This window comes from Nelumbo nucifera, chromosome 1, assembly GCF_055504915.1.
Source record: "Nelumbo nucifera cultivar China Antique chromosome 1, China Antique-T2T, whole genome shotgun sequence".
Classification (NCBI taxonomy): Eukaryota; Viridiplantae; Streptophyta; class Magnoliopsida; order Proteales; family Nelumbonaceae; genus Nelumbo; species Nelumbo nucifera.
This window is the reverse complement of record NC_142649.1, coordinates 2,742,473-2,769,419: the sequence shown is the minus strand read 5'-3', so window position 1 is coordinate 2,769,419 and position 26,947 is coordinate 2,742,473. Positions and strand designations below refer to the sequence as shown.

The following is a 26,947-nucleotide window of genomic DNA, read 5'->3' as shown; positions in this document are numbered from 1 at the left end:
TAGAAGAAGAAAGAATTTCATTTCCAAGTTAAAGATAGGAGGTAAAGTCATCACCCAACCGGGAGATATTGCACAGGCCTTTGTGGAGCATTTCAAATCAATCTCTAGAAGGCCTCCAGTTGAAATTCTGTGGGTGGATGGTTTGGATTGACGTAGTCTAATAGGAAATCAAAAGAATTGATTGGAAAGACCTTTTGAAGAGGAGGAGGTTAGGAAAGTAGTGTTTTCCATGGATAGAGACAAAGCTCCAGGGCCAGATGGTTTCACCATGGCTTTCCTATAGTGGAATCTTTAACTTATTGGCCTGGGTGTGGTGGAAATCGAATTCATTATTAAATGCAAGATCAATTTACATGGGGCAATTTCCCCTATTTTATACAATTTGTAATTAATTTTTTATTTTATTAAACAATTTGTGTTAGGTTTTCTAATGATGTAAGCACTAGAAAAATTAAGATTTTTATTTTGTTTTATATTAGAGAAAGATTTGGAGATTGCAACATTAAAGAAGTTTAAGATCAATTCACAAGTAGTTCAATGAATTATTGTAGTTGTCTAGATCGGATTTAGACCACCACACTCCCAATCAGTTTTAATTTGTTATGGATGTGTTTATGTTGTTTGTTTCTACTATTTTGACTATGAATCTAAACTGATAATACTCAAATCATAAACCTTAATTTTGGTGCATGTTTTGGAACACCAAACCTTAAGCCGAATCAACCTAGAATCAGTCCAATTAGTTGGGTTGATCCTATGGTCATTTGGGGACTGTTAGAAGCCCACAAAGATCACTGTTAAGTGATCAATTTTTTATCTAAATCAAGGGTTTGATGGGCCATTACATGGACCAATTTGGCCCATGCTTGGAAACCCAATTTTATTTATATTAAGGCAACATTAGCACATTTGGTTTTGGACTAGTATATGGGTTGAACTTCTTTTTGTGAATAGTGTGTTAGAGTGAAAAAACTGGGCTTTATTAGATGTGGTTCGATCACTCCTTGTCCACTTGGAGATACCTATATCCTTTTAGGGATGCACATTAGAGATTGTGATTTATGTGCTAAACTAGGTTCCAACCAAATAGTTCCCACTTCCCAAGATTCCATATGAGCTTTGGACATGCAAGAAACTAGGTGTTAAATTTCACCATTGCATGGTACATCACATTGTCTCATATTATGAGTTTATTGATTTCCTCAAGGTTTTCCCTACCGCACTAACACATCATGAATTACAGATTTATTGTAGCATAGCACATTTTGCTCTTCATGTAGTGAAACCTCACAACACATCATGTCCATTTTTTTGCCACTTTCTAGCAAATGCCATTAGGACCCCAACAAATTTAATCCTATAGCATTTGGATTTGTAGATTGGAATTATATTGAATTTTAGAATATGTCCATTTTTTGGTCACTTTCTAGCAAGAAAAATGTTTTTGATTGGAACTAAATGCCATTAAGACCCCAATAAATCCAATCCTATAGCATTTGGATTTGTAGATTGGGAATTATATTGAATTTTAGACTATAATAGAATGGATGTTAGCCAACTTTGGGTCACCGAAAACTAGCCTTTTTGCAATGTTTTTGGTTGAATTTTGATTTCAAACTATAGTTCTTGGTGAGCTCTTCAAAATGGTAGGAAGAACTACTCATTTGGACTTCTAGGTGGAAAGCTATGGTCATTGGAAGTTGACATCCTAAACATACTAAACTTAGGAAATTCGGAAAGAATGGTGGATAGAGGTGTCAATTGGATGGATTTGGTCCAACCCGATCCAGTCCAATGTGAGTCCACTTATAAATGGACTGGACCCAATTCAGTCCAAATCCAATCTAATCCATTAAAATGTAAATGGATTGGTTTGGATCCAATCCAAACCGAATGAAATATCAAAAATTATATAAAAGCACTTTTAGCATTGAAAAAGCACTTTTGTAGAAAAGTGCTTTTGTAAAAGTAATTTTGTAAAAGCACTTTTCGAAAAGTACTTTCATAGACTTTTGTAAAAGTACTTTTGTAGAAGTGCTTTTGTAAAAGTACTTTCCTAAAAGTGCTTTCATAAAAGTATTTTTGTAGAAGTGTTTTTATAAAAGTACTTTTGTAAAGTGCTTTCATAAAAGTACTCCCATAAAAGTTTTTTTTATAGAAGTGATTTCATAAAAGTGCTTTCGTGTAAAAGTAATTTTATAAAAGTACTTTTGTAGAAGTGTTTTTGTGAAAGTACTTTTAAAAAGTGCTTTCATAAAAGTGATTTTCTAATAGTGCTTTCGTAAAAGTGCTTTTATAAAAGTACTTCTATAAAAGTGCTTTCATAAAAGTACTTCCTTAAAAGTTTTTTTGTAAAAGTGATTTCATAAAAGTGCATTCGTGTAAAAGTACTTTTATAAAAATACTTTTGTAGAAGTGCTTTTGTAAAAGTACTTTCCTAAAAGTGCTTTCGTAAAGTACTTTTATAAAAGTACTTTCATAGAAGTGTATATAAAAGTACTTTTCTAAAGTGCTTTCATAAAAGTGATTTTCTAAAAGTCCTTTTCGTAAAAGTGCTTTTATAAAAGTACTTCTATAAAAGTGCTTTCATAAAAGAACTTCCGTAAAAGTTTTTTTTTGTAAAAGTGATTTCATAAGTGTTTTCGTGTAAAAGTACTTTTATAAAAGTGCTTTCATAAAAGTATTTTTGTAAAAGAGTTTTCATAAAAGTACTTTTGTAAAAGTGCATTTGTAAAAGTACTTTTGTAAAAGTGCTTTTATAAAACTTCTGTAAAAGTGCTTTCACAATAGTACTTTTGTAAAAATGCTTTTGGAAAAGTATTTTTATAAAAGTGCTTTCGTAAAAGTATTTTTCATAAAAGTAACTTTATAAAAGTGCTTTTATAAAGTATTTTCATAAAAGTGATTTTATGTTGTTTTTAGGTTTGATTGATTTCAAATTGAACAAGGGTTTGGCCTCATGATCAGATTATTGGAAATTTGGTTTAGGTCTAATTCAAACCAAAAAGAATATGGACCAATTTATTTTGGATTGGCCCAATCCAATAATTATAATGGACCATCCAAATCCAATTTGATAATGTTTGGATCGGATTAGATCCAAACCAAAACCGGTCGATTGACACCCCTAATGGTGGTAAGCCAATTTTAGACCATTAGAGGGGTTATTCAGTGATAGAAATGGTTGAAGTTTGTGTCTAATTTATAGTATGTCACGAAATCTTCTAAATGATAGGTTATACTCTTAAAAATAATAACAAAACTAAAAGTTATGAGTTTGAGAAGTTAGGTACTTGATCATGACAAATTTGGGTGGTCGGAAAACAACCATTTTATAATATTTTTGGGTCAAATTTGATTCTATTTTATAGTTGGTCATGGAGAATCTATATTTGAAAGATAACTTCATAAACTTTGTCATTAGAAAATGAGTTATAAATGTTGGAAGCTAGTCACAAAGTGATGCACCATTTTAGATTTAGTGGGATTTGTGCAATAAGTTAGAGGCATATGCATCATGTACACAATGTCAATAATTCAGAATTTGTTACAATAATTATTTATTTATTTATCTATTTATTATTATAGGCTTTCACGGTACACCTTAACTTGGTATATATATATTGGATACTTGGGATTTAGCATACCAGGTAAGTGACCTTCCATCTTTCTAATTAGTTTTGAAAATGCTAATTGAATAAAAAGTATGTAATAGGATCAAGCATGAGAAAAATAGTTGACCTTATGAAACTATAGATTATAAGCAAAAATTTAGTTAATTGTAGTTTGAAATTATGTTAATTACACTTTGTCTTTATTGAAATATTTTATTTTTTTTGAATATTTGATCTTCAAGTTAGATACATTTTAATTTATTATTACATGTGCTATTGAGACCCATGTATGGGTTGTTGTATCTATTTGCATTATAAGAATAAGTGACCACACTCTGGACTTTTGCCACTGGGGATGAATATGATTGCATCAGAGGTTAGGTTATTTTGGGCCTTCACCACAAGGCATATATGTGGTTCTCTTCCTTGCCACTTGGGCTATGTATTTATAGCCATTTTCTTCTAATATATAAGTTTTGTTTTTTATAAATATTTAAGTTGTTATTATCTTAAATTGATGCATATTGAGCTGTGTGTTTTTCAACATATCACAAAAGTTTTGAATGGTAATTTTCCCTTTTGGCACCATTGAATGACACCCTTTCTTTAAACACATGTTTGAGCAGCTAAGATTTGAGAAGATTTTCTCATTAACTCCAACCTGATTTGAATCCCAAGTTAATTTGGTATATCTAGACCTTTTGGCATCATTGGAAGATTTTCTTAGCCCTTTGTAAAGTTTCTATTTTATTTAGTTGCTCTTCTTTATACAATTTCCATTATATTTGTACAGATTCTTTCTTTGTATGTATCTGTTTTTCTTAATGAAATTCTCTCACGCCTTGTGGGAATTATTCCCCAATATCTCCTCTCTTTTCTTCTTCTTATACCTTCTTTTTTCTCTTTTTGTTGGTTTTTGGTATTTTCTTGAAGATTCGCATACCATAAGTTTTTACTTTTTAGGCTTAGTTTGTAGAGTGCAAAATCTTGTATTTTGTATTATTTTGAATGTATTTGTACAGTACATTTTTATATTTGTACTCCTTCCAAACTGAGCCTGAATCTCTATTTATTTGCAATGCAAATTTGAACTAAATCCAAATTTTGCACCCAGTTTAGTTTTGTGTTCATTTTGCAACTATGATTCTCCTACCTGATATAAAATTTGTATTTTTGCCTCATGTGCCCTTATTGGCAGTACAAATTTTGCATCCTATGAACTAATGCAAAATCTGTTTTACATTCCTCCTAACTCAATTCTCTCTCATATATATTCATCTTGTTTTCTACCTCTCTTCTAAAAAAATGACCCTCCTCCTTCCACTTAAATTTACTTCCTATTTTACTTCTCATAAGCAAATAAGAAATAAGTCAAATTTGAAGAAAAAGTAAACCCAACATCACACTCAACTTATTTGTATTCCCATACATTTACACCAATTCAAATGAAATTCGCACAGCAAACAAATATAGTTGAGTCTTAGGCTCTATTTGAAAAGAGTACAAATACAAATATGTAGAGTGCAAAATCTTGTATTTTATATTATTTTGTTGTATTTGTACTCCTTCCAAACTGAGCTTTACAAACAAATGAAACAGGTCAAATTTGAAACAAAAAACCAAAATTATTTGTACTCCTATGCATTTACACTAGTGCAAAGAACCACTACAACCAAATGGAACCTTACCCACAAACACCACCATGAGATAAAAAATAGGTAGTGTTTGGATATACTTTTACTTTTGGGATTACGAAAGTAGAAAGCATAGTTTAGTGTTTTTATTGTTTGTTTTTTTAAAGTGTGGAAAGCTTTGGCAAATCTTGCTTTTAAAGCATGTTTTTTAATGTGGCCTTTGAATACAACATGCTCTATACAGCATGTGACACTTTACGTATATACATGCACCACCTATCATGTTATGTATTACATGTGGAGCACGTGTTTAAACATCTATATCCAAACACATGTCACGTGGACAATCAACCGCCCTATCTATATATCAAACATTTGATATGCCAAATGGTATGCCCGTATCTGCTACGTGGCAAACAATGCCATGTGGACAATATTTGCCACATGTTATGTTATGTGCCCAACGTGGCACAGACACGGCAATGCACATCTGCATTCATACACATGCCGTGTTGTCTGATGCAAAGTAAATAATTAAGCTCTATCTTCCAAACAATTCAAGAACATGCCAAATGGCATTTCCGTATTTACCACATGGCATATTTTATATAAATATTTAATTATTTTTTTCTTATTTAACACATTTTTCCTTAAGTATTTAAGTGTTTCATTATTTTATTTAATTAATTCATAATTGTATTATTTAATCATTTCATATTTATTTGATTATTTTATTCATTATTTTAATAATTTTATTAGTCACTTGATCATTTATTATTTATTTTAGTACTTATTTAAATAATTTCCCTTATTTATTCAACTCTATTATTAGTCGCATGCTTTTTCATACCATTAATCAAATATTTTGTTTTTTTCATAATTATTTATTTATTGTAAGACTTGCTAATGCGTTTAATAAGTTTTCATATATATATATATATATATATTGATTATTTTATTTATTATTTTTACTAATTATTTAGTCATTTTATTAGTCGGTTAATTTATTATTTTTGTAATTATTTATTTATTGAATGAATTAATTAATTTCTATTTTTACTTATGGTAAAAGGGTGTCATGTGATCCTCACGTGATCACCAAAACTACGAAGTCTATTTTTACTTCATAATTTCGTCTTACTTTTTCATACATTTATTTTGCGTTTCTAATAAAGTATACAAAACACTATTTACCTAATGCAAGAAGGGTGCTTTACTGCTTTACCTGCTAAGTCTATTTGGGAGTGCTTTTCATGTAGCAAGGTAGGCCCCACATGGGAAACCGTGAAATTATGTTCTATGAAAACCCTAGAAGCCCAAAACACTTACATTGAGCTGAAAATAGTTTTTTCACAATTAAAAAAGCTGAAAATTTGACTTTCCGATGAATTTAGTTTTGGCAGCTATTTGAAGTGGCTTAACCAATGCAGGTCAATGCAAAACCCCTCCCAAACAGGCCCTAAATTACTTTAAAGAGTACAAAAGTACTTTCCTAAAATCTATCCAAACAGATCCTAATCTTTCCATCCATGTGCCTTCTTCAAACATGACACTCGTTACTCTTCCCTAAATAGATATTCATCAAAATAAAGCAATTCCAACTAATTACCTGGTTGATGAATTTATAGATTTGCCCACAAATTATTCTCTTTATATAATAGCATAGATAATTGAAAAACTCATGCTTAGCCAGTTGTTTGCACAAACTTCTTCCACTGTTTCCACTTGAGTGGTTAAAGATCAAATGATCAGATTTATCCAGTCCTCAATATTTTAGGTGGCACTTGACAAATCTAAAGTTGATGTCTAAAAAGTTGAAAAGTTATTATTTGGGTCTGAAATCTAAAAATAAGTAAAAATAATTTTCTACTTTCTAGAGGTTATGAAAAGTTGAGATCATTTGAATTGAAGCAATTCTTCAACATCTGAAGTTGTGAAGTTTACTATTTTACATTTTTACCATTAGAAACAGACTGTTTGAAGTTTGATAAGATTATAAATAATAAAAAAGAATATTAAATAAAAATAGTATTCTATTAATAAATAAACATTATAATTTTTAAAATAAATACTTATTTATTATTTTATTGTTGATAATATTTGTTTATTATTATTAACTAATAATAAATAAAAGCATTTTTAATTATTACTAGTAAACATATTACCAAATATTCTTACTATATTAATATTAATACTAAATATTATTATTTATTTAAATTAAAATGATATCATTTATAATTTTATAATAGTAATATATTTATTATTATTATTAAATAATAATAATAGTATTACTATTAATTAATATTCTTGTTAAATAAATATCATTACTAATATTATTATTTATTTAAATAAAGAAATACTATTTATTAAGTAATAATAAATGTTTATAACAATACTAATTTTTTTATTATTAGTAAACAATATTAATTGAATTACTACTAATATAATTATTGATAAACACAATATTAGTTAATACTAGTTATAATAATATCATTATTAAATAAATATTACTACTAATTGTTATTATTTTTTCAAATAAAATATTACTTATTATTTAATTAACAATGATTATTTAGTAATAAAATTTATTATTATATAATATGTTTAATATGATGAAATAATAGTATTTAAATAAATAATAACAATGATTATTATTATTATTATTATTATTATTATTATTATTATTATTGTTGTTGTTGTTTTTGTTGTCTTTGTAAATAGATGACAATAATGAGGGCATTAATGTCATTTTTATCACGTCTGAAATGCATTTGATTTGTAGTAAGATATAAAACCAAGTCTTACCAATTTAGGCCTAAATTTATGTTTCAAATCCCCTAATCAGACCTAAATCCAAATGCCAATACCATCTTAAAATCAAATTTTCAAGACATTAGAGAAGTATTATCAAAGATCCAAAAACCACCTTGGTTATTTGAAAAGAAATAATCTTCATTCTTCCCCATTGAAATTGTCCCTCTCTATGCTTATGTGGCTGTGTGACCTACTTGTGCCGGCCTGCAGCCATTCCCTTGCATGATCTAATCGACGACCACTCGCCCTAATTGCATTTGAGTTCACATCTCCGCCCCACAATGCATCCCCATCGTGTATTGAGAATATCTTCCGATGATGATGTCATCAGTTCTAATATCGGGAGATATTCTCAATACACAGCGGAGATGTGCTATAGGGCATTGTGGGGCGACCCTTTGTGGGGTGGAGATGTCAATTCATTGTACTTGCAGTGGCATTCCGTTCCTTCTCAGCCCCCCGAACCTGAGACTAAATCTGCTTCTCACACCTGACACCTCACAGGCGCCTCATACACAAATCCTATCATGCATCTTATTCTTATTTGTTATTATTCACAGGAGATGTTCCCAATGCATGGTGGATGTGCATGTGAAGTGCCCATTTGTGATGATCTAATCCCATCACCTCGGACCTTTCTCCTTGAAAGTCGACTGCTCTCCATTCCAAATCTCCTGCAGTTCTACTCCGAGAAACACTGAGCTAATCACGACCCACCACGTCAGTTTCGTACGCGTGGCACACTTCATGATGACGTGGCGTACCATTCACTTTTATCATTGTAAATAGTTCAAGTCTAGCCACGTGGCAAGACTTCCGCCCATGGTACCTTAAGGCGTCGCTCTCGCTCCCATTCCCAATTCGAGCAACGGTCATGCCATGCGGAGTCTGTCGCGCCGAGTTAACCCTGATATTCTGACGTGTTCGTCCACTGACTAGATGAACAATCTAGGGGTCTAAGTGTGTCAACTTGCAACCAATGATCGATACACACGTAATTGGTCGCACGGTTTCTCCAGCGTGACCACCCCGATGATCTCATCGCTTTCAGTCTTTCTTCACCCAATCACTCCCCGGCCCCCTCCCCTATGCGATAACTATCCTTGTAGTGGGACCCACCACATTAATATGCTTTCATGTACCATAAACGTTAACTAAAAAACAAAACAAAAAGCCACCCGGTGAGATCGACCTCTCTTCAGGCCTCCGCAATCACCCATTGGATCAGAATATTCACATCACCGGGTCCCACAGGTTTTGCCACATCAACGACATCCTCACGTGAGGCCGGTCTCATGGAATCTCGTACCGACAAGTAACCAAAGGACAATGTCCCATCTAAAATACAGACACTCTCGTTAATAGACGAAGATCACAGGGACAAAAACGTAAATTTGATAGCCGAAACCTGAGCCTGAGGGAGAGAGGAAGGGGTTTCTACTTTCTAGCTAGCGTCAAGCACTGCATCTGACCGTACAGCTTTTAAAAACTTTCCATCTTTTTCTTTTCGGGTAATTTTTTTTTTTTTAAATGGGATTTAAATTAAAACCCTCCGTTGGGATATTCCTCGGTCTACGAAATTATGCAAGTACATAGCGATACGTGGACGATAGAAGGCCGTTGAATGTGACACGCGTCGTACGATAAAGGTAGACACACTTGGAGTAAAAAAGAGGTTGATTTGAAAATAGTACCTGCAATCAAGAGAGAGAGACCGTCTTCTCCGTAATCATCAGTTCCGTCCTTTATTTTCTTATTTTTTCTTTTTACTTGATTTTACCTCTCCTCACCTGTTTGCTCTAATCCCACTTAACTGTTGTTTCGTCTCTTGTAAAATGAAACTGTAGAAAAAGAAAGGAGAAGAAGAAACATGAGAGATATTTACGTTCGATTTTCTGAAGGTATCGGAATAGATTCTTTTTTTTTCTTAAAGAAAAAGCTAGAAAATTAGCCTCAGAATGGTTCTATAAAGAAGGAATAGAAGAAGGTCACGAACGCTTCAGACTCGATTGGATCATCCATTAGTTGTTCTCTCTTCTCTTGTTTTTTTTTTTGTTTTCTGATTTCTGCTTCGAAGGTTCGTCTTCTACTCTTCTTCTTCTTCTTGCTTGGTTGCTTTCTCATGTTCTTCTTCTAAATCTTTCATGAGCTTCTCTCTTGGTTTAGTTTTTTGTTGATTTTTTTCTTATGTGGAGATTATTTCTGATGGTCAGTTAGTTTGCAGAACCGTGTGTGAGTTTCTTTTTTTTTATTATGTTTTGAGGTTTACTGATTGATTCTTCTTCTGCTTCTTCCTCTTATTCTCTCTCATACGCGACTTTAAACTGGTGAGATTATTCGGCTGTTTTTGGGTGGGCATGAGTTGCTTTGTTTTCTTTTCTTGGCTCTTTTAGTTGTCAGATTTCGGTTTTATCGGGTTTGAGTTCTGATTTTTGGTTTTTCTTTTTTCAGGGTTTCGAGGTTTTGAAGATCTGGACTTATCTAGCATGTTCTGAAAAGTGGAATGATGGGACTTGGTATTAGAGGAGGTATAGTTTGAGTGAAAAATTCCGAGTTGACGATCGTTCTTATCTGTAACGGTTCTTATTTTGTTGCAGATTTGGTTCGAGCTTTGTCTCGGAATTGCTTGACAACGAGAGAGAGCACGCTTGTCGGCATTCATGCAAGGGCATGGCTGTTTACAAGCGTGCTTTCTCTTGTTGTCACTCGATTTGCTTCTCAAAGCTCGTTTCTTTCTTCTTCCACATGAAATATTGGTGCGTCCATGGAGGATTTCATTTCTGAACAACTTCCCTGGTAGATTCTTAACCCATCTCGTTTTCTCTTTATTTTGTTTTTTTGTTTTTTTTTTTTCTGAGTTCTTTTTCTGTTTCAAGTGCATAATGTTTATTATACTCCATTTAGAGCTTTTTGAGTGTTGCTTGTGGAAACACGCAAACTGGAAGTGGTGATATATAGGGTTTCTTGAATGTTGTCTGGTTGACATTTAAGAGTTGTGCTTTATTGTTGTCTTTCTCATTCCTTTTCTTGGTAAAATACGGATAAAGGAAAGAACTCCTTGAAATGATTTTCCTAACAGGGGTTGCGTCTTCTCGATTTGGTTTGTTTCTTCAGCTAGATCCACACAGTCAAAACTTAAGTCTTAGAGGTTGACAGCTGTTCTCTTTGACAAGTCCAAACAATAGTTCCCTTTTTGGTGGAAAACGGCTCTCTATGACAACCGTGTTCCCTAATCTTTATCACCCTATGAAAACTTTAGAACGACCTTGTCTCTCTAACCCAACTTGACTTCTGGAGATTTCTAATTTAAATCAAGTGTTAATTAATTTTGTTATACTGATATTTTAAATTGCATAAATTGGATGATCAACCTGCCTATAAACAAAGTTCAATCAGTACGGCAATGGTCTTGTCCTACACTTTCCTGTTGAGGACATTATATCAACTTTAAACCTATCTTATGCTGTCAGTGGATGTATTTCATTGGCTGAAAAGTTGATGGTTGGAGTTTCTCCATGTGCCACGAAATTCAAGATTCTTATTGCACTTTAGTGAAGATTAGAGAGCTGGACTACAGGTCCACCTGCTTAAACATCCATTCATGATATTCTGTTTTCACCTGAGGAACCAGTTCTACATCCTTCTTAAAATAAAAAGTTGTAATTTTCTCACTCTTTTAAGTGGAACGGGTTCTAGATCCTTCTTGAAACAAAAGCTTGTAGCTTTCCTACTCTTTTAAGTGGAAACGGTTCTAGAATCTAGATCCTTTGAAACAAAAGGTTTCCCACTCTTTTAAGTATAGTCAATTCTAGATCCTTCTTGAAACAAAAGGTTGTTAATTTCCCATTCTTTTAAGTGAATTAGCTTAGCTTTCCAGGCTTGCAAAGGTTTGAATGTTGTCTATGGCTAGGAATGAGTACTCTCCATCCCACATTAGTTATGCCTGTTAACCCTATATGGTTACAGCCTTGGATCTAGTTATTTTTTTTTTCCATTTAGATCTATCAATCACTATTGGGACAGTATGAAGGATACAAAACCAATCCAAATAGGACAATTGGGTCTGACCCAATTAGACCTGACCATACTTGGTGCACCTATAATTACCAATGAAAATAGCAATTTATAATTTCATTTTAATTAGTGTTTTCAAAGCATAAGGTGCAAAAAAAAGTACAAGGACCTTTTTGCACCCAAGGTGCAAGACGCAAGGCAAGGCATGCCCCTTATTGAAGCAAGGAAAATCTTTCAAAAATTTCAAAAAATATGTAAAAATGCAAAACAAAATCAGAAAATTTGTAAAATAATATTAATGAAAAATGCATACTTAAATTTAAAACTAAATGTTTTAAGAAGGATATCATCTCAAAATAAAAAACGTAAATATAACATATAAAGTAAAAATGTAAAAAATAGAGTCGCATATTCAAGCACTCAATAAAGCAAGCACGTGAAAGTTCCAATCTTTTTTTTTTTTTTTTTTGCTTTCCTAATCACATTACTCATGGTGTATGGACCGCTTTGTATTGAGCCCCTTGTGGCAAGCACAAACAAGTCCATGTTAGGTTCTTACATTCTTAACGTATGCATAAAATGTGAGTTATAATTTAATTGTAATTCGCTGCATCTTAAAATTTGGCATTAGTACTACTTACTAGTATTGGAAAACTATAACTAGAAAATTTGGTAACATGCCAACTTGATTTGGAGAGAGAGAGAGAGAGGTCTTCTTGAGATTCCAAAAAAATCTTGTCCAAGTTGCAATCCAATTTAATTGTTGATTTTGGTGGCACCTAGGCGACAAGGCACCCTTTGAGGCTTGCCTCACCTTATCGACAAGAAATTTTGTACTATGTATTATGAAATACTTTTTTATTCTTTATTTTTTGACATTATATTTATAAAATAGGCACTATTAAACTAAAATATCCATTTTGTGTGGTTATATACTAATTTCTTTTTATTAATTTCTTATTTGTTAGGGTTGAATCAATACAAACATTTCTAAATGTTGTATTGAACCCTCAAAGGCTTTAGAACCTGAATCAATAAGTAAGGAGGAACTTAAAATTTTATCTAATCAACACATTTTCTACTACTATTTCTTTTCTTCTTTTCCTATAACAAAAATAAGGGTTCAACCCCTATATTTTTTGAATTTTCTTTTCCTTCTTCTTTTTCTTCTCATGAATATGTTGATATGAACTCTATAATTTGCTTATGAAAATTACGAATAATTATTAAGGGAATATGGTTATGGTACCTAGCGAACTACCTTAGGATCTATGTTTTCTACATAAAAAAAATCCATCGCCTAGGCAACTAGGCGACAAGACGCCCCCTTGTTGCCTAGCCTCACCTTGGCACCTTGAAAACTATGCAACAAGAGCTTTGCGGCCCAAGAACTCTTTACAAAATTCTCCTCACCTTACCAAAGAGCCTAATCTGACAAACACAAATTTAATCTAGCTCACCTAAGCTCATTGAAACATCCATTCTATATTCTCATTTCAATATCAGATCTCCATTTATAAAAAAATCCTTCATCTTAAAAAGAACCAAAAACATGGTCTTAATCCTTCGAAGTGTCAAAAGCGCTTTATCCTTGGACATCAATTGAATCTTTGCAAGAAACAAAGCGTCTCCCTTAATCCTATAAAATCAATACTGTTCTCTCCAGTACCATCAATTGGATCTTTGCAAGAATCAGTAGAACACTTCTCTTTATTGTGGACTGGATTGAGATTTTGCACCTAGTAAACGTTTGGTCCTATGTCGATTTTGGCTGGCTCAACCCAAGGTAGGATGTTCCCTATTCAGAATACCTAGTTCCTATTCATGAGTTTTGACAAAAAGACTTTATAAAAGTTCTTCTTGGTTGATTATCTCCATGGTATGTATACCGTACTTATCAAAGAAAATTTTTAGTCAAGTTTGCTTTGGTCTGAAACATGTATTTATGTTTGATTTGGATTGGAATATTAGTCATATTGAACTTGGAATTTTGTATGTCCAAGCCAAAGTTGACCCATTAACGGCACTTAGAGCTGCAACTAGGGTGGACCTGATCAAACCCTAACTTTTCATAGATCAAGCTTGAATAAATGGTCCTTGGGTTAGACTTGAACCTGAAAACTGACTAACTTAACTTGAGCCTGAGCCTTCCTGAGCCTACGGAGGCTTCTATAATATGCTTACTCCATGTATATATGTGCATTGTGTATTTATGTTTATGTATATATACATATGCATTGTTTATTTACAGTATTATGTGTACTCTCCTTTATATTTATAATATGTTTATGATCAATCTGTGCCCACACTCATGTGCAAACATGTAGAAACACAATGTTGAGGGATCTATTGAAAGGGAAATAGGAAGCTTCAAACAATCTGGGATTATAGGTGGCCATTTCTGATCCAACCCATCCAATTGTAGTCCACCTAAACCCTCCCACTTATCAAAGAACTATTTTTTGGATAATTTTTGTCCAATATGTTAATGCCCCTACTAGCGGAGTTACCCGTGTTGAGCACGGGCTTGTATATATTATGATAGTCTGAGAACTGGTTTTGGATCTAAATTTGACAAAACTAGTTTAGGATAATAAACATTGATTTCTTTGTCCCCAACCGAATTCAACTTCTATAGGGTAGGTTGGTGCTCGCATCGTTCGAGTGGCCCATTGCAACCTTGCATTAGGAATATCTTCCATGAATCAATTATTTGTGTTATTTTCATATTTTATATTTTTATCTTTTATATTTATATTTTTTATGTTTTTATTTTTTTTGAATTTATTTAAACAATTATTTGTGTTATTTTCTTTTGGAACCCCATTTCATTTCATCTTTACTTTTTACATATTATTATTATTTTGCTCTTTTACTTTTTTTTTTTAATTTTTACATTTTCTACTTGTTTTCCTCTCCTTTTTTATTTGTATGTTTTTTTATTACTTTTCTCTTTCTTCCATTTATCTCCCCTAAGTCTCCCATGACATGTCCGAGTCTATTAAATCAGTCTATCCATTTCACATTTCCCAATTTTTTATTATATTACTTATTCATTTTCCTTTTTTTTTTATTCTTTAGATTTAGTTAATCAAATCCTCTCGCCAATCACTCTTCCCTCTCAGAATCTACAAACAGAGTTTGTTCTAATATCATATGCCTATCACCATTCTTCATTCTCTCATTCCCTTTTTCTTTTCATTATTATTTCTCTTTTTTTTGTAATTATTATCCATTACGGTTCTGGCCTTCTAGGAGACTTAACTGAAAGAATCTATTTAAATCGATACACCCAGTTAATTCGAAGTATTAAAAAGTATTATATTCGAATAAAACAATTGATAAGGCAAACACAATTTTTAATCATACAATTCCCTAATGAAAACACTCCAAGACTTCGATTTACCCAAAACGAGGAGTAAATAATTAACGACGATTAATAGGAACCTGAAGAATTTGAAGCATGAAGGAGATCTAAATAAAGAAAAAAATAACGATAATAACAAATAAACAAGGGCACATTTCAATCCTTCTCCCTTTTTCATTCGTCATTGGCCAGGGAATTTACCGAGAACAGCTCTTCAGAGTTTCATCACCGTCTCTGGTAACTTCTACAGATCCTCGTCATCCCATTGCAAAACACAAAGAAAGAAAATAAAAAGGATAAAAAAATGAGAAAAAGGAGCTTCAGTCTGCTATAGTCGGATACTGCTAGCTGGAACAAAAATGATCTCCATGAACTGTAACCGGGAGCATGGGAGAAGAAGCAATTCCTTGGATGCAAGTTTTTCCCAAGCTTAGAAGAGGGACAGCTCGGATGATGGATATTTTGTGACTTTGCTCAACTAGTGAAGAATATGGAGAACGAAGAATCGATGAGCAGTCGGGGAAATCCAAAAATGGTGAGAAATCACCAAAAGTAGGAAGGAAAAACAGGTTGGCGTTGCTTCTAGATCCTCTGTTCTTGTTGGGGAAATCAATGAACAATATTCAGAAGGGATGGGTCATTTTATTTCTTGTTGTTTCCGTCACTATGTCGAGTGTCAGATGTTAGGGATGGTGAACGGTGTACGGTCAACTCTTCAGTTCGTTGGAGGAGATGGGGAAATCGGTCCAGTCAACCACTGGCGGCGATGATAGGGAGGGGACGTGAGAAGACGAAGGAGTAGAGAATGAAAAAGGGGAAGGAAGGAGAGAGAGAGAGAGAGAGAGAGAGAGAGAGAGAGAGAGAGCGGGCAGGCGGAGAAACCGCCGCTGCCTGGAGTTGCAACGGTGGTGATTGATAAAACAGAGGGAGGAGAATGAGAGAGAAGAAGAGAAATAGTTCCTTCCAGAAGATCGCCGAGTTGGTAGGCATGGACGAAAGCTGGAGAAGAGATTTCACGTGACAAAAAACTTCACATGCAGATACCTCATCCCGCTAGAAGCGATTTTCACACGCGAAATAAAATTTCACTTGTGGGTACCCAATCCTGCAAGAAGGGAAGGCCACGCCACCTGTGGATACCCAATCCTGAAGATGTTCCTCGAACTTTGAACTTGCTCATAGATGGTCTCTGGTTCAAGGTCTGGATTTTTTTGGAAGTCGAAGGGTTATTTTGGAAGAGTTGCTCCAAGGTAGAAGACAATGAAATCTTGGAAGACTGGAGGACACATGGAGTAGTGAGAGAGGAGAAAGGTAGGAAGCTTGAGGGTCAAGTTTCTAAGGAAGCTAATTCGTTACAATGAGTGTCGATACGGGGGCTTCTTTGGAAAAGGAAAACAATTTAATCTCTCTTGAAAATAGAGAAAGGGGTGGATGTTATGACTTTCATGGAGATTGTTAAAAAGGGTGCATTTTCATGTATAAGATGGGGCCCTTAGGAAGAAAAGGTGCAACATGAGATTAATAAGGTTAAACTGGGTGGAGAGAGGAACAAATAGGGGATGAAATAGGGTTAGGAGACTAATAAAGTGGGGGAGGGTGGCCCACGTGATTTTTTAAGTTGATCACATGGGTCGATCCAAATTGATGGAAAAGTTTGGGGATTTGATGGATGATGGTATCAATCCATCATCTTCCTCCTTGATTGCTGTTTGGGTGGTAAATAAAAGGGTAAAGATGACAAGAAAAGCTATGAAGAAGAAAAAAGATGTCTTGATTCCCACTGATGAAGGATTGGAGGGAAGGGTATGAGGATTGCATATGGTAAGGGGTTTGATGGGTTGTCTGCTTGATTAGTTTTGGAAAGATGGGAGATAAGTCTTAGATCGGGACTTTGGTTATGTTTTGGGTTGTGCATGTGAGAGGTTTTGGGTTTATTTGGTTTTGTTTTGTTTAAGGGCTCTTTTTTTTGGATTTGGGTTGGGTTAGTTTGATTATGGAGTCTTCGGATGATACCTTGTCACCTTTTATAATCTCTGCTGTTTTTCTTTAAAAAGCTTATTCTTTATTTATTTTCAAAAAAGTTCTTTTTTTCCTTTTTGCTTCAAGTGCTGCATGAAGGAAGTTTCACTCAATTTTTATTTCTATCTCCTTTCTCTTGCCTAATGTTCCTCTTTTGTTTCCCTTTCTCTTTTCTCCCTTCCATTCCCCCTCCTCCCTATTCTCCCTCTTTTTCTCTCTCCTCCCCCTCTCTTTCCACATTTCTCCCTCTTTTCTACATTTCTTTATCCTCTCTCTTCTCTATCTCCTATTCTTCTTTTATTCTCTTCCCCAAATTTTCTCTCTTTTCTTTCCCCTCCTCCTTTCTCTTTTCCCTCGTTTTGCCCATTCTTTTCCATCCCTATTCTCTTTTCTCTCTTTCTCCTCTCTTCTACATACTCACTTTCCTCTCTTTTCTCTTCTATCCATTCTCTCTCCTCCCTATGCTCCCTCCTTTTCTCTATCCTTTCTCTTCTCTCTCATATCATCTCTCTCTCTTTCTCTCTTCTACACTTCTCTCTCCTCTCTCTCCTCCTTTCTCCTACATTTCTTTCTCCTCTCTCTTTTCTATCTCCTATTCTTCGATTTTCTCTTATATCCTCTATCCCCCCATGTTTCTCTCTTCTCTCTCCTGTAATTTTGATAATTGAATTTTAAATTCATTAATCAAAGAATATAAGCTGCTACAAGCATCCCTTGGAGAGGCGCAAGGTGTAGCCTCTCCTAGACATTACAGTGAAACAAGAAAAAACCAAAAAAAAAAGTTATAGACCTGCCCATTGGACTCTAATTGTCATGTGTCTTGTTAACCATTTAAATTTTTTCATGAGATCCCTATAGCTCCAAGTAATTGAACCAGGGTTCTGCAACCAACCCACAATCACCTTGGAGTCCCCTTCAATTTGTAATTTTTCTATCCCAAGTTGGTTGGCAATCTGAATTCCTTTTACAACAACCAACAGTTCAGCCCTTGTAGAATCACCTACTTCCACCAGGCCTGAAAACAAAGATAAGATATTGCTTTCCTCAGTTCTCAAGACCTCTCCAATCCTTGTCAAACCCAGATTGCCTCGGTTGCTCTCATCAAAATTCAGTTTAATAAAACCTTCCGGAGGAGGTACCCATACTGTTACAGATTTATTCTTCTGAGAAGTCGTGTTAGCTATTAATTACAACCCAGTTTCTCCAAAAATCATCAAAGGAAAAATGAGTGAAGGAGTATAGGGTTCTCAACCAATGTATAGCTTTAGTTAATATACACTCCTTCACTGCTGGAATAGTTCTCTCCTTGTCAAGAAAGATTCTAGAAGGAATCTTTCCAAATAGTCCACAATGTAGTTGCTCTAATGCATCTCCACATGCATTTCCCTTTTTTGTTGGCCAAACAAAGGTTGACGAGTTCTCTCCTTTCTCTCCTTTTATTTCTCTCTCTTCTCCCTACTCTCCCTCTCCTTTTGCTTATGTGAGTTATCTCTCCTCTATCTCCTTTCTCTCTCTACCCATAAAGATTGATTAGCATAGTTTAAAATATAAACAGGTAAGATGAGTAAGTTAGGAAATATGTGGATTGGGTTGGTTTGCAAGCCATCTACCTATTAGAAATATGAGTCATCAATTGCTGTGGATGGTTAATGAATTGGGTTGGTATTCAACCCGCACCAAACCCATCCTTTTGCCACCCGTCTTTTGGATCCCACCTTAATTGTGACAAAGGCATAGTTTTCACTAGGAATTTTAGGATGGCCAATTAGGTGAAATGATTGTTTTTTAGGTACAAAAGGTTCCATTTAAAACTTTAGGCCTACCAAAGGCAGGGCACAAAGGTCATCAAAAGAGACAAGACAAGGTCTTTCATTGTCCAAGTGGTTTCTCAAGCATTCATTAACATATTTTTGAGTGAGGGACACTATTTAATGTAGGGCTGATTTCGTCCTAGCTGGACTGGTAACAGATTTAAGAAATTAAAGAAAAAAGTGATGATGGTAAAGGATTAAGTCCAATGTTTGGGGTTGAGAGGCTAGGAGTATGTCTATTTTAATGCTGAAATCTAGAGAGAGAAACAAAAAATTTCAATATCCTTAAGGTTGGAATGGAATTTCTTCAGGCTGTTTAGATGAAGGTTTATGCAGTGAACAAAAATTGGATTGAATTTGGAAGGGGTTTGAGAAGGTTTAGCACAAAAAGACAAGAGCTCTCAAAACCTTAAGAACTAAGGTTTTTAGTAGAAATTTTACAAATCGTTTTAATGGGTTGAAAAAGGACCTTAGATAAGGTGGATGGAAATCAGATCTAGTTTTCACCACAGGTTTGGTAGGGAAGCTTTAGATAGAAAAGTTAACTCTCTCTACAAAGGATGTGCAATCAGCTCATAAGACTTAACATCACCCCCTGCCCCCATATCAATAAACAAAAAGGCTAACCCTATATATAGCTACCAGGATATGATTATGATACAGATTTTTTTATATCTTGCTTAGTTAACCCCCACTGCTGCCGAATTTCCATAAATATTGAATTCATGGATTACTGTTCTTTATTTTCTTCTTATGGGGTGCAAGTAGGTTAAGCAGTTTAGATAGTGACAACAGTTATAGAAATAAGGTAGTGACAGTTTTCCAACTAAATTGAGTGAATGTACATTTGATTTAGTGAATAATAATCTTGCCACCATTTCCTAGGCAAGTAATGACAAATGCAAGATATGGTTAGGGATACATTTGCTTTAGTTAGAAAGAGATGCCTAATCATGACAACAATAGCACATTAGCATGAGATGCAGATTAGTATTAATATTTTGACCCTAGCTAGAGTTGCAGTTGGCTTTGGGTTTAATATCATGCAAATCGACTAGATAATGTCAGTCACAAAATCAAAGAAAGAAAGTTATGATGGTGAGTTGTTTTCTTCTCTGCATGCTCCATCCAGTATTCATTGTAAAGCCAAGCATGGACAATTTACTTGATTGTTAGTTGTTACTAATGAATAGTTGAGAAACAGTATAGCACACTGGAGTTATTTGTGTTATCTACTTCAATCTGCAAAGCTTTTTTTGATAATCCTGAGCTATATCAGGATGTGTTTTTCATTGAATTTTGGTTTTCTACCAAAAATTTTACAAGAAAATTTGGTGGTTTTTCTAGCAAGTGGGCTTCCTCTCTCTCTCTCTCTCTCTCTCTCTCTCTCTCTCTCTTTCTCTCTCTCTCTTCTCTTCTCTTCTCTTCTCTTTTGATTTATCCTTATAGTTGAGGATTTGAACAAAATCATGTGTAAAGAATATTGGATGTGGCTCCAATTATTTCTTCACATAGAATATATTGACATGCTTACGTTGTTTGAAGTTTCCATCTCCCAGGTTGAAAAACTCAAGGCTCTATTATGTTGAATTGGCTTTAGAGTTGCATGCCAATCTACTAGAAAGTGATAAGGAGTATTGTGTTGAATAAGACATTCTAATTTAGTTTTGACAGCATCCTTGGGAAGGAAATTAGCAACTTGACCTTTGATTATCACAAGCATGAGAATTTTTATTGGAAGTAACCTTTTCTCCAATGAAAATTTAACCAAAATCACAATATGTTAATAATTCTATCATGTTGAACTAGGGTGGCATTTGATAACTCTGAAGTTTGATTTCCGAAAAAGTCAAAAAGCAATTTTTCAGGTCTGAAGTTTGAAAACTAGTAGAAATGCTTTTCTGCTTTTCAAAGCCTCTGAAAAAATAAGTGTCTGAGTTGGGATGATATTCTAATGTCTGAAACTATAAATTTTGCCCAAAATAGATTGTTCAAGTTGGAACGGACTAGTTGTAAATTGTAGCTGCAGCAGAGATAAATTGAAGGTCAGGTTCAATGGTGTGCTGGTGGTAGCAATCAGTCAATGACCAATTGATCCATTCTATCTCCTCTACTATATTTGGTTGATGAGAAGAAGAGTAGAGATTTGGGACTAATTTGACTATGGGTAAACAGGTAATCCAATGATGCTCAATTCGGTTTCAGTAGTAGGATGAGGGTGAGGATGAAGTAGGGGAGAAAGAGAGAAAGAGAAATGTTGTTAAGAAAGTTGGGAGGCAGGGTGCTGTTGGTGATGCTCTACTTGAATGGAAACTGTCGGCTGTGAAGAGGAAGGTGTTGGGGAAAGAAAGAGAGAAAGAAGAGAGAAGGAAGAAGAGAAAGGAAAAAATAGGAAAAGAAGAGGAAGAAGAAAGAGAGAGAGAGAGAGAGAGAGGCTGTTGGACTGGTTCAATCTGTTGAAGAAGAAGAAGAAAAAGAGAGGAAGGAGGAAGAGAAAGAAGAAAGGGAAGGAAAGAAACATGATAAAATCCCCCTCTCTACATGTGGTTTGGTTGGAGTTCAAGTGTGTTTGGTCTTCGCTGGGTTGGTGTTCAAACAAAGGGGATGATGAAAGGTTTTTCTTTGGTGATTTCAAAATGAGTTTAAGAAATGGAAACATGGGTCATTTCAAAATGTTTTAGGGTTATTTAGGATTTTGGCCAAGCTTTGAAATGCATCTAACCGTGTTAAGTGATTGGGCCATGTCTTACCATTTTAGAGCTATTTTATCCTTTCAGAGTTCGTGTTTAGACATGAATGGAAACGAGTCACACATCTGAAAATCAAGTTTAACGTCTGAAAAAGTGTTATCAAATTCCATCTAAGTTATGAACTACATATATAGTATTTTTATTATCATATTACAGCTTTGTATGGACATCCACAAGTATATCCAACTTCTCCCAACAAACTTAACCCACAAAGGCTGGATACACTATGGACCATGGCTTTATACTCAGCATCATAACTCAATTTATCAATTTATCAATTATCTATAGTTTCTTACATGCCACAATATTTCCACATACCAAAGCACCTTAGTAGATTTTTTATCATCTAAACAGCATCTCAATTCGATTCAAGTATTTTAGAACTCTTTCTGTCAATGTTCAAACCTGAATTGTTCACAAACCCAAAAAAAAAGCTTCTAGGAAAAGTATTATGAATAGAATAGAATATATAAGGTATTATGATCTAGAATCAAAGTATCAGTATCGAGTTTTGTATCAGACAACTTAGATATGGCTACATTTTGGAAACACATGTATACTGACAAAAGATATTAGAACCCTTGAATATGCTAAGAAATGCATACAAATTACATTAATAACACTAAATCTATATTTGAATCATAAAAGGTATAAGCACATGAGAAATGTACACTTTGATAGGTATATGAAGAGAAACATTGCAATCAACACTAATGGGACCCTAAAGCATGTACACATAATACAATAATTATCACTTATAATTTTGAATTTTTATTAAAATTTTGAGAAAATATATTTATTTAGTATTTTTATATAGATAATTTTTTTTTTTCAAATAATAAATATGTTTTCATTTTTAACATATATTTGCTTTATTTTACATATAATTGTAAAATAAAACATATAAATCATATAAGTAGATAAATTACTTAATTTTATAATTTTCATCTTTTATTAATTTTGTGGGAAACAGTAAATCTTAAATTATTTATTTCAGTTTTTTATAATTATAATTTTCAATTTTTATTATGTTGCAAAAATTTATTAGTATTTTTATATAAATAATATCTCTACTTTTCCATATAAATAATATCTCTACTTATTTTTTATTAATGAAATTTTTGTTATTGATAAAAAAAATCTCTATTTTTGCATATAATAAATGTTTTTTTTTCATTTTTAACATATAATTTATATGTAAAATAAAAAATTAAGATAGATAGATAAAATAAAGTAATTTTATAACTTTCAATTCTGTAGAGAAGATGGGCCAAATGGCCCATAGGCTGTTTATCCTTTTTATCTTTTATGTTCTTTGCTGTAATGGGCCTTAATCTGGGCTTTATTCTTTCTTATGTTATGTTTTTTTAATTTTCTGCCCAGCTAGGGGCTTCTTTGTAAATTACTAAAGTTTAACTTAATGAAATAGAGTTAAGGGAGTAAGAGAAGAGATTATGTTCGAAAATCTCTCTCTGAACCCAAGTTGCCACCACCTTCTGCTTCTTCTTCTCTCCTCTTGAACTCTGATTTTTGCTACTTTCTTTTGAATTTTTGCAACTTTCTAAACAGTTCTTTTTTCTCAAAAGGTTGTTTTTCTTCTTGGTATCAGAGCAGGCTCGTTTATTCCCTTTTTTCACCGTTTTTCCCCATACAGTGTATGGAGAACTGAATCGTATGAATAGTTAAAGAAACCTATTTTAGCCCAGTTGTTAGTGGTTTATGGAGAGAAGGGGACTGGTTTTGTCGTCCTCTTGGCAGATTCAAGTGTGTTGCCCGAAACCCTAATTTTCTAGAGAAATCTGATTGCGGGCCCCACAGGGAGTTTGACCTGGGCACTCTGTGACTGAAGGCCTTCTCATTCTTCTTCTTGACGATCGAATCAAGTGGATTGGTGTTCTATGAAGTCTACAAGGAGCATCTGAGTTTTCTCTGTTTCTCCCAACTTCCGAGTGTGACGCAGGTTACTGGTACGGCTGCATAAAGGTTGGCTCACAACCACAATTTTTGTTTTGTCTTCATTTGTTGTTATTTGAAGTTGTTTGAAGTCATTTTTGAAATATTTAAGAAGATGAATTCCTCAGACTTTGAAAACAAGCATGTTGCTGAAGCCGGACAAATTCCGGGAGCCTTTGTAGACTCTCTACTGGCTGTGACCACAGTCAAGCTGGATGGAACTATTTGTCTGGCTTGGTCACAATCAGTAAAAATTCATATTTGTAGTAGAGGCAAATGGGGTTTTATCTCCGGGAGCAAAAAGGCTCTTCCAGAAGATGATCCGTCATATGAAAAGTAGATGCAAGGAAATTATACTGTTATTGGATGGCTTGTGAAATTAATGCAACCACAAATTAGTCAACACTATTTGTGGATGAATTCAGCAAAGGAAATTTGGGATAGTGTTGCTGAACCCTATTCCCAAAAATTAAATGTGGCCAGGGTTTACAAGTTGAGAGGTGATGTGAAGAATTTGAGACAAGGGGAGAAACCATTAGCTGTATACTTCTCAACACCGAAGTCTTTATGGCAAGTAATAGATTTGATAGAAGTTGTAGTCTGGGACACCACTAATTTCTTGTTTGGCCCAATCGCAAATAGATAGCCTTTAAATCTAGCAAAGACAATTGAAACCAAGATGTCTTGGTGCTTCCTCTTCCTACTAAATCTGCAAACTACTAGAGAGGTCTCCCTAAACTTCTTTACATCCTCACATTCCTCATTATTTGTTTCCAATTCCAACACCCAGTTTTCTCAAACAATTGGATTGCATCATTAACCTCATTCTTTTTCTTGATTGCTTCAGTAATGTCAGTCGAAGTAAACATCCTTGTGGCTGTTTACAGAATCCAAATTCCAATACTTAATCCAAAATCCAGTCTGTTCAAATATATATCTGAATGAAAGGGGATGACATTTCGATGATCCTTCCTACCAATGTCACTTTAATCTCTAAAACTGCCCCTGAGCAATATTTCTTCTATGCCCCAATTCAACCCCCAATCTACCTGTTGATATGTTTCACCAACCCTTGGACTTGGATTACCCTCCATCAGTATCTTTGAAAACACCTATCTTTTCAATAACCACCTCTTGCTCAGCATCCAAACTTGGCCCCATACAGGTCCGAAACAGCCTGAGGTGACTCACACAGTTAAAGCCGGAGAAAAGTTCAATTTACTATACATTTGATGGCATTTTCAGATATGACCCTATTATACCATCTAGGTTGAACTTTGTTTGGAAGGTCTATGGTTGGACATATCCTTGCTTAGACCTATGTTGGAATTTATATGCCTTGTCCAATAACAAGAATTAGACCATTTCCAAATTGTTCTCCTTAGCAAATGAGGGTCATGGAACTTGGGGTTGAAAGAAGAGTTTAGAGATTCTAAAACTATAGGCCTTTTGGAAGATTTCCCTCTCTATATCTGTTTTAGACAAGAGAATTTGGTGTCTGAAGTGATGTAGGATACGGTAGGAGTCTTACAAATTTCGGATATAGTGGTAGGCCCTCTGGGGTGATGAAAAGAGATTTGGGTGATTAATGATGAATAATGGAGATGGAGAAGCAAGTATGACAATTTTCTGTACACCTAGAATGATCAACGATGTTAGAAATATCAGAGTGAACAGAAAAGAGACAGCTAACTTTGAATAAGAAATCAACGAGAGAAGGAATAGAAAGAACAAGTACCTGGAAGCAACCACAATTTACTTGAGCAAAATTTATTTTACGAAATCAACTCTTTTAAATTTCACTTACAATGCTTCTATTTATTGATTTGCCATAAAGAACTCAGGTTTCATTTTAGAATCTATTTTGGGCTAGGGCACTGAGTCAAAACAACTTTTAGGGAAATTGATGCCCTAGCAAAAAAGATTGGCCCCTTGGAAATACATACAAGCTTTTAGGGAAATTGATGCCCTAGCAAAAAGATTCAACGTGACTTTCAGATGGGGAAGGAGGACTGCCAATGGGATGGCAGATTTACTTGCAAAACAAGGAGTTGATAGGCCTCTTCTATGTTGGGAAAATTTGTGTAATATGATGTAATGAACTCTTTTTACTGATGAAAAAACACTAAAAACCTACTAAAGTTAACTTATTGTGAAGAAATCAGAAATTTATGAGAGTAGTAATTCATAAGTTTACTTTAATTTGTAATTACAAGTACTGTAGATAGAAAGTCTGAAGTTACCATAAAAAGTAAATTTGTTGTAACACTAACAGTAAATTTCTAGGACTTAAAGCTCTATTGTTAAGAAACGTACAATTAGAAAAACACAAAAAGTACCAATATCCCTGACACCGAAAAAATCTGAAATTCATTCGGGAATTGGAAAAACTTATTTGTTTCTCCGTAGTTCATTGTGCTTAATTTTTAGAACACTTCACCAGAAAAAAAGAAAAGAAAAGCTTTTCTCGATTCTTTCCTACTAAAGTCATTTGGGAGGATCCTTCTATGCCCAAGGTTAAATCCTTCTACATTCTACTGGGAGGTTAGACTCCAAATTGTCAATACTTGTGAGATGTTTCCAAAGAAGATGTATGACTCGGTGCCTTTTATTAATCAATCTTTCTTTGTCCTGCCAGTTCGCATCTCAGGCATGGAATCTTTTTTTGATAAGTAGGCATGGAACTACTTTGCCTCCCTCTTTGGGACATCATGGAGTCTGCCGACAAATGTTAGAGATTTCATTAATCTTCTATTTTAAAAGTGGAGATAGTATTAATCGGTTTTCTTGTCCTGCTAGTTAGCCTAGTTTGCATCTCAGTTGTGGAACGACTTTATCTCCCTGTTTAGGACATCATGGATAGTGCCTTCAAATGTTAGAATCTTTTATTATCTCAAATGGTCATTGTCATATGAGAAGGTGGCAATGCTGTGGCACTATATGGGCAACAATGCCAAAGATTAGGACTATC

At 34.1% G+C, this 26,947-nt stretch overlaps 1 protein-coding gene across 15 annotated transcripts in view; it reads left to right on the top strand.

Moving 5' to 3' along the window:
• Positions 1-9,768: 9,768 nt before the first annotated feature.
• The window catches only part of LOC104605293 (uncharacterized), a 46,872-nt gene continuing 29,693 nt past the window's right edge, over positions 9,769-26,947 (top strand). For 6 of the 15 annotated variants that reach the window (XR_016081152.1, XR_016081151.1, XR_016081154.1 and 3 more), the window contains exons 1-3: positions 9,970-10,389; positions 10,514-10,590; positions 10,660-10,858. Coding sequence is in view for 7 of the 15 variants with exons in the window: in XM_088896304.1 (XP_088752430.1) it covers positions 10,723-10,858 (136 nt within the window). In the remaining 8 variants the exon portion in view is untranslated. The other 9 variants (XM_088896303.1, XM_088896302.1, XR_016081156.1 and 6 more) reach the window with 9 other exon arrangements.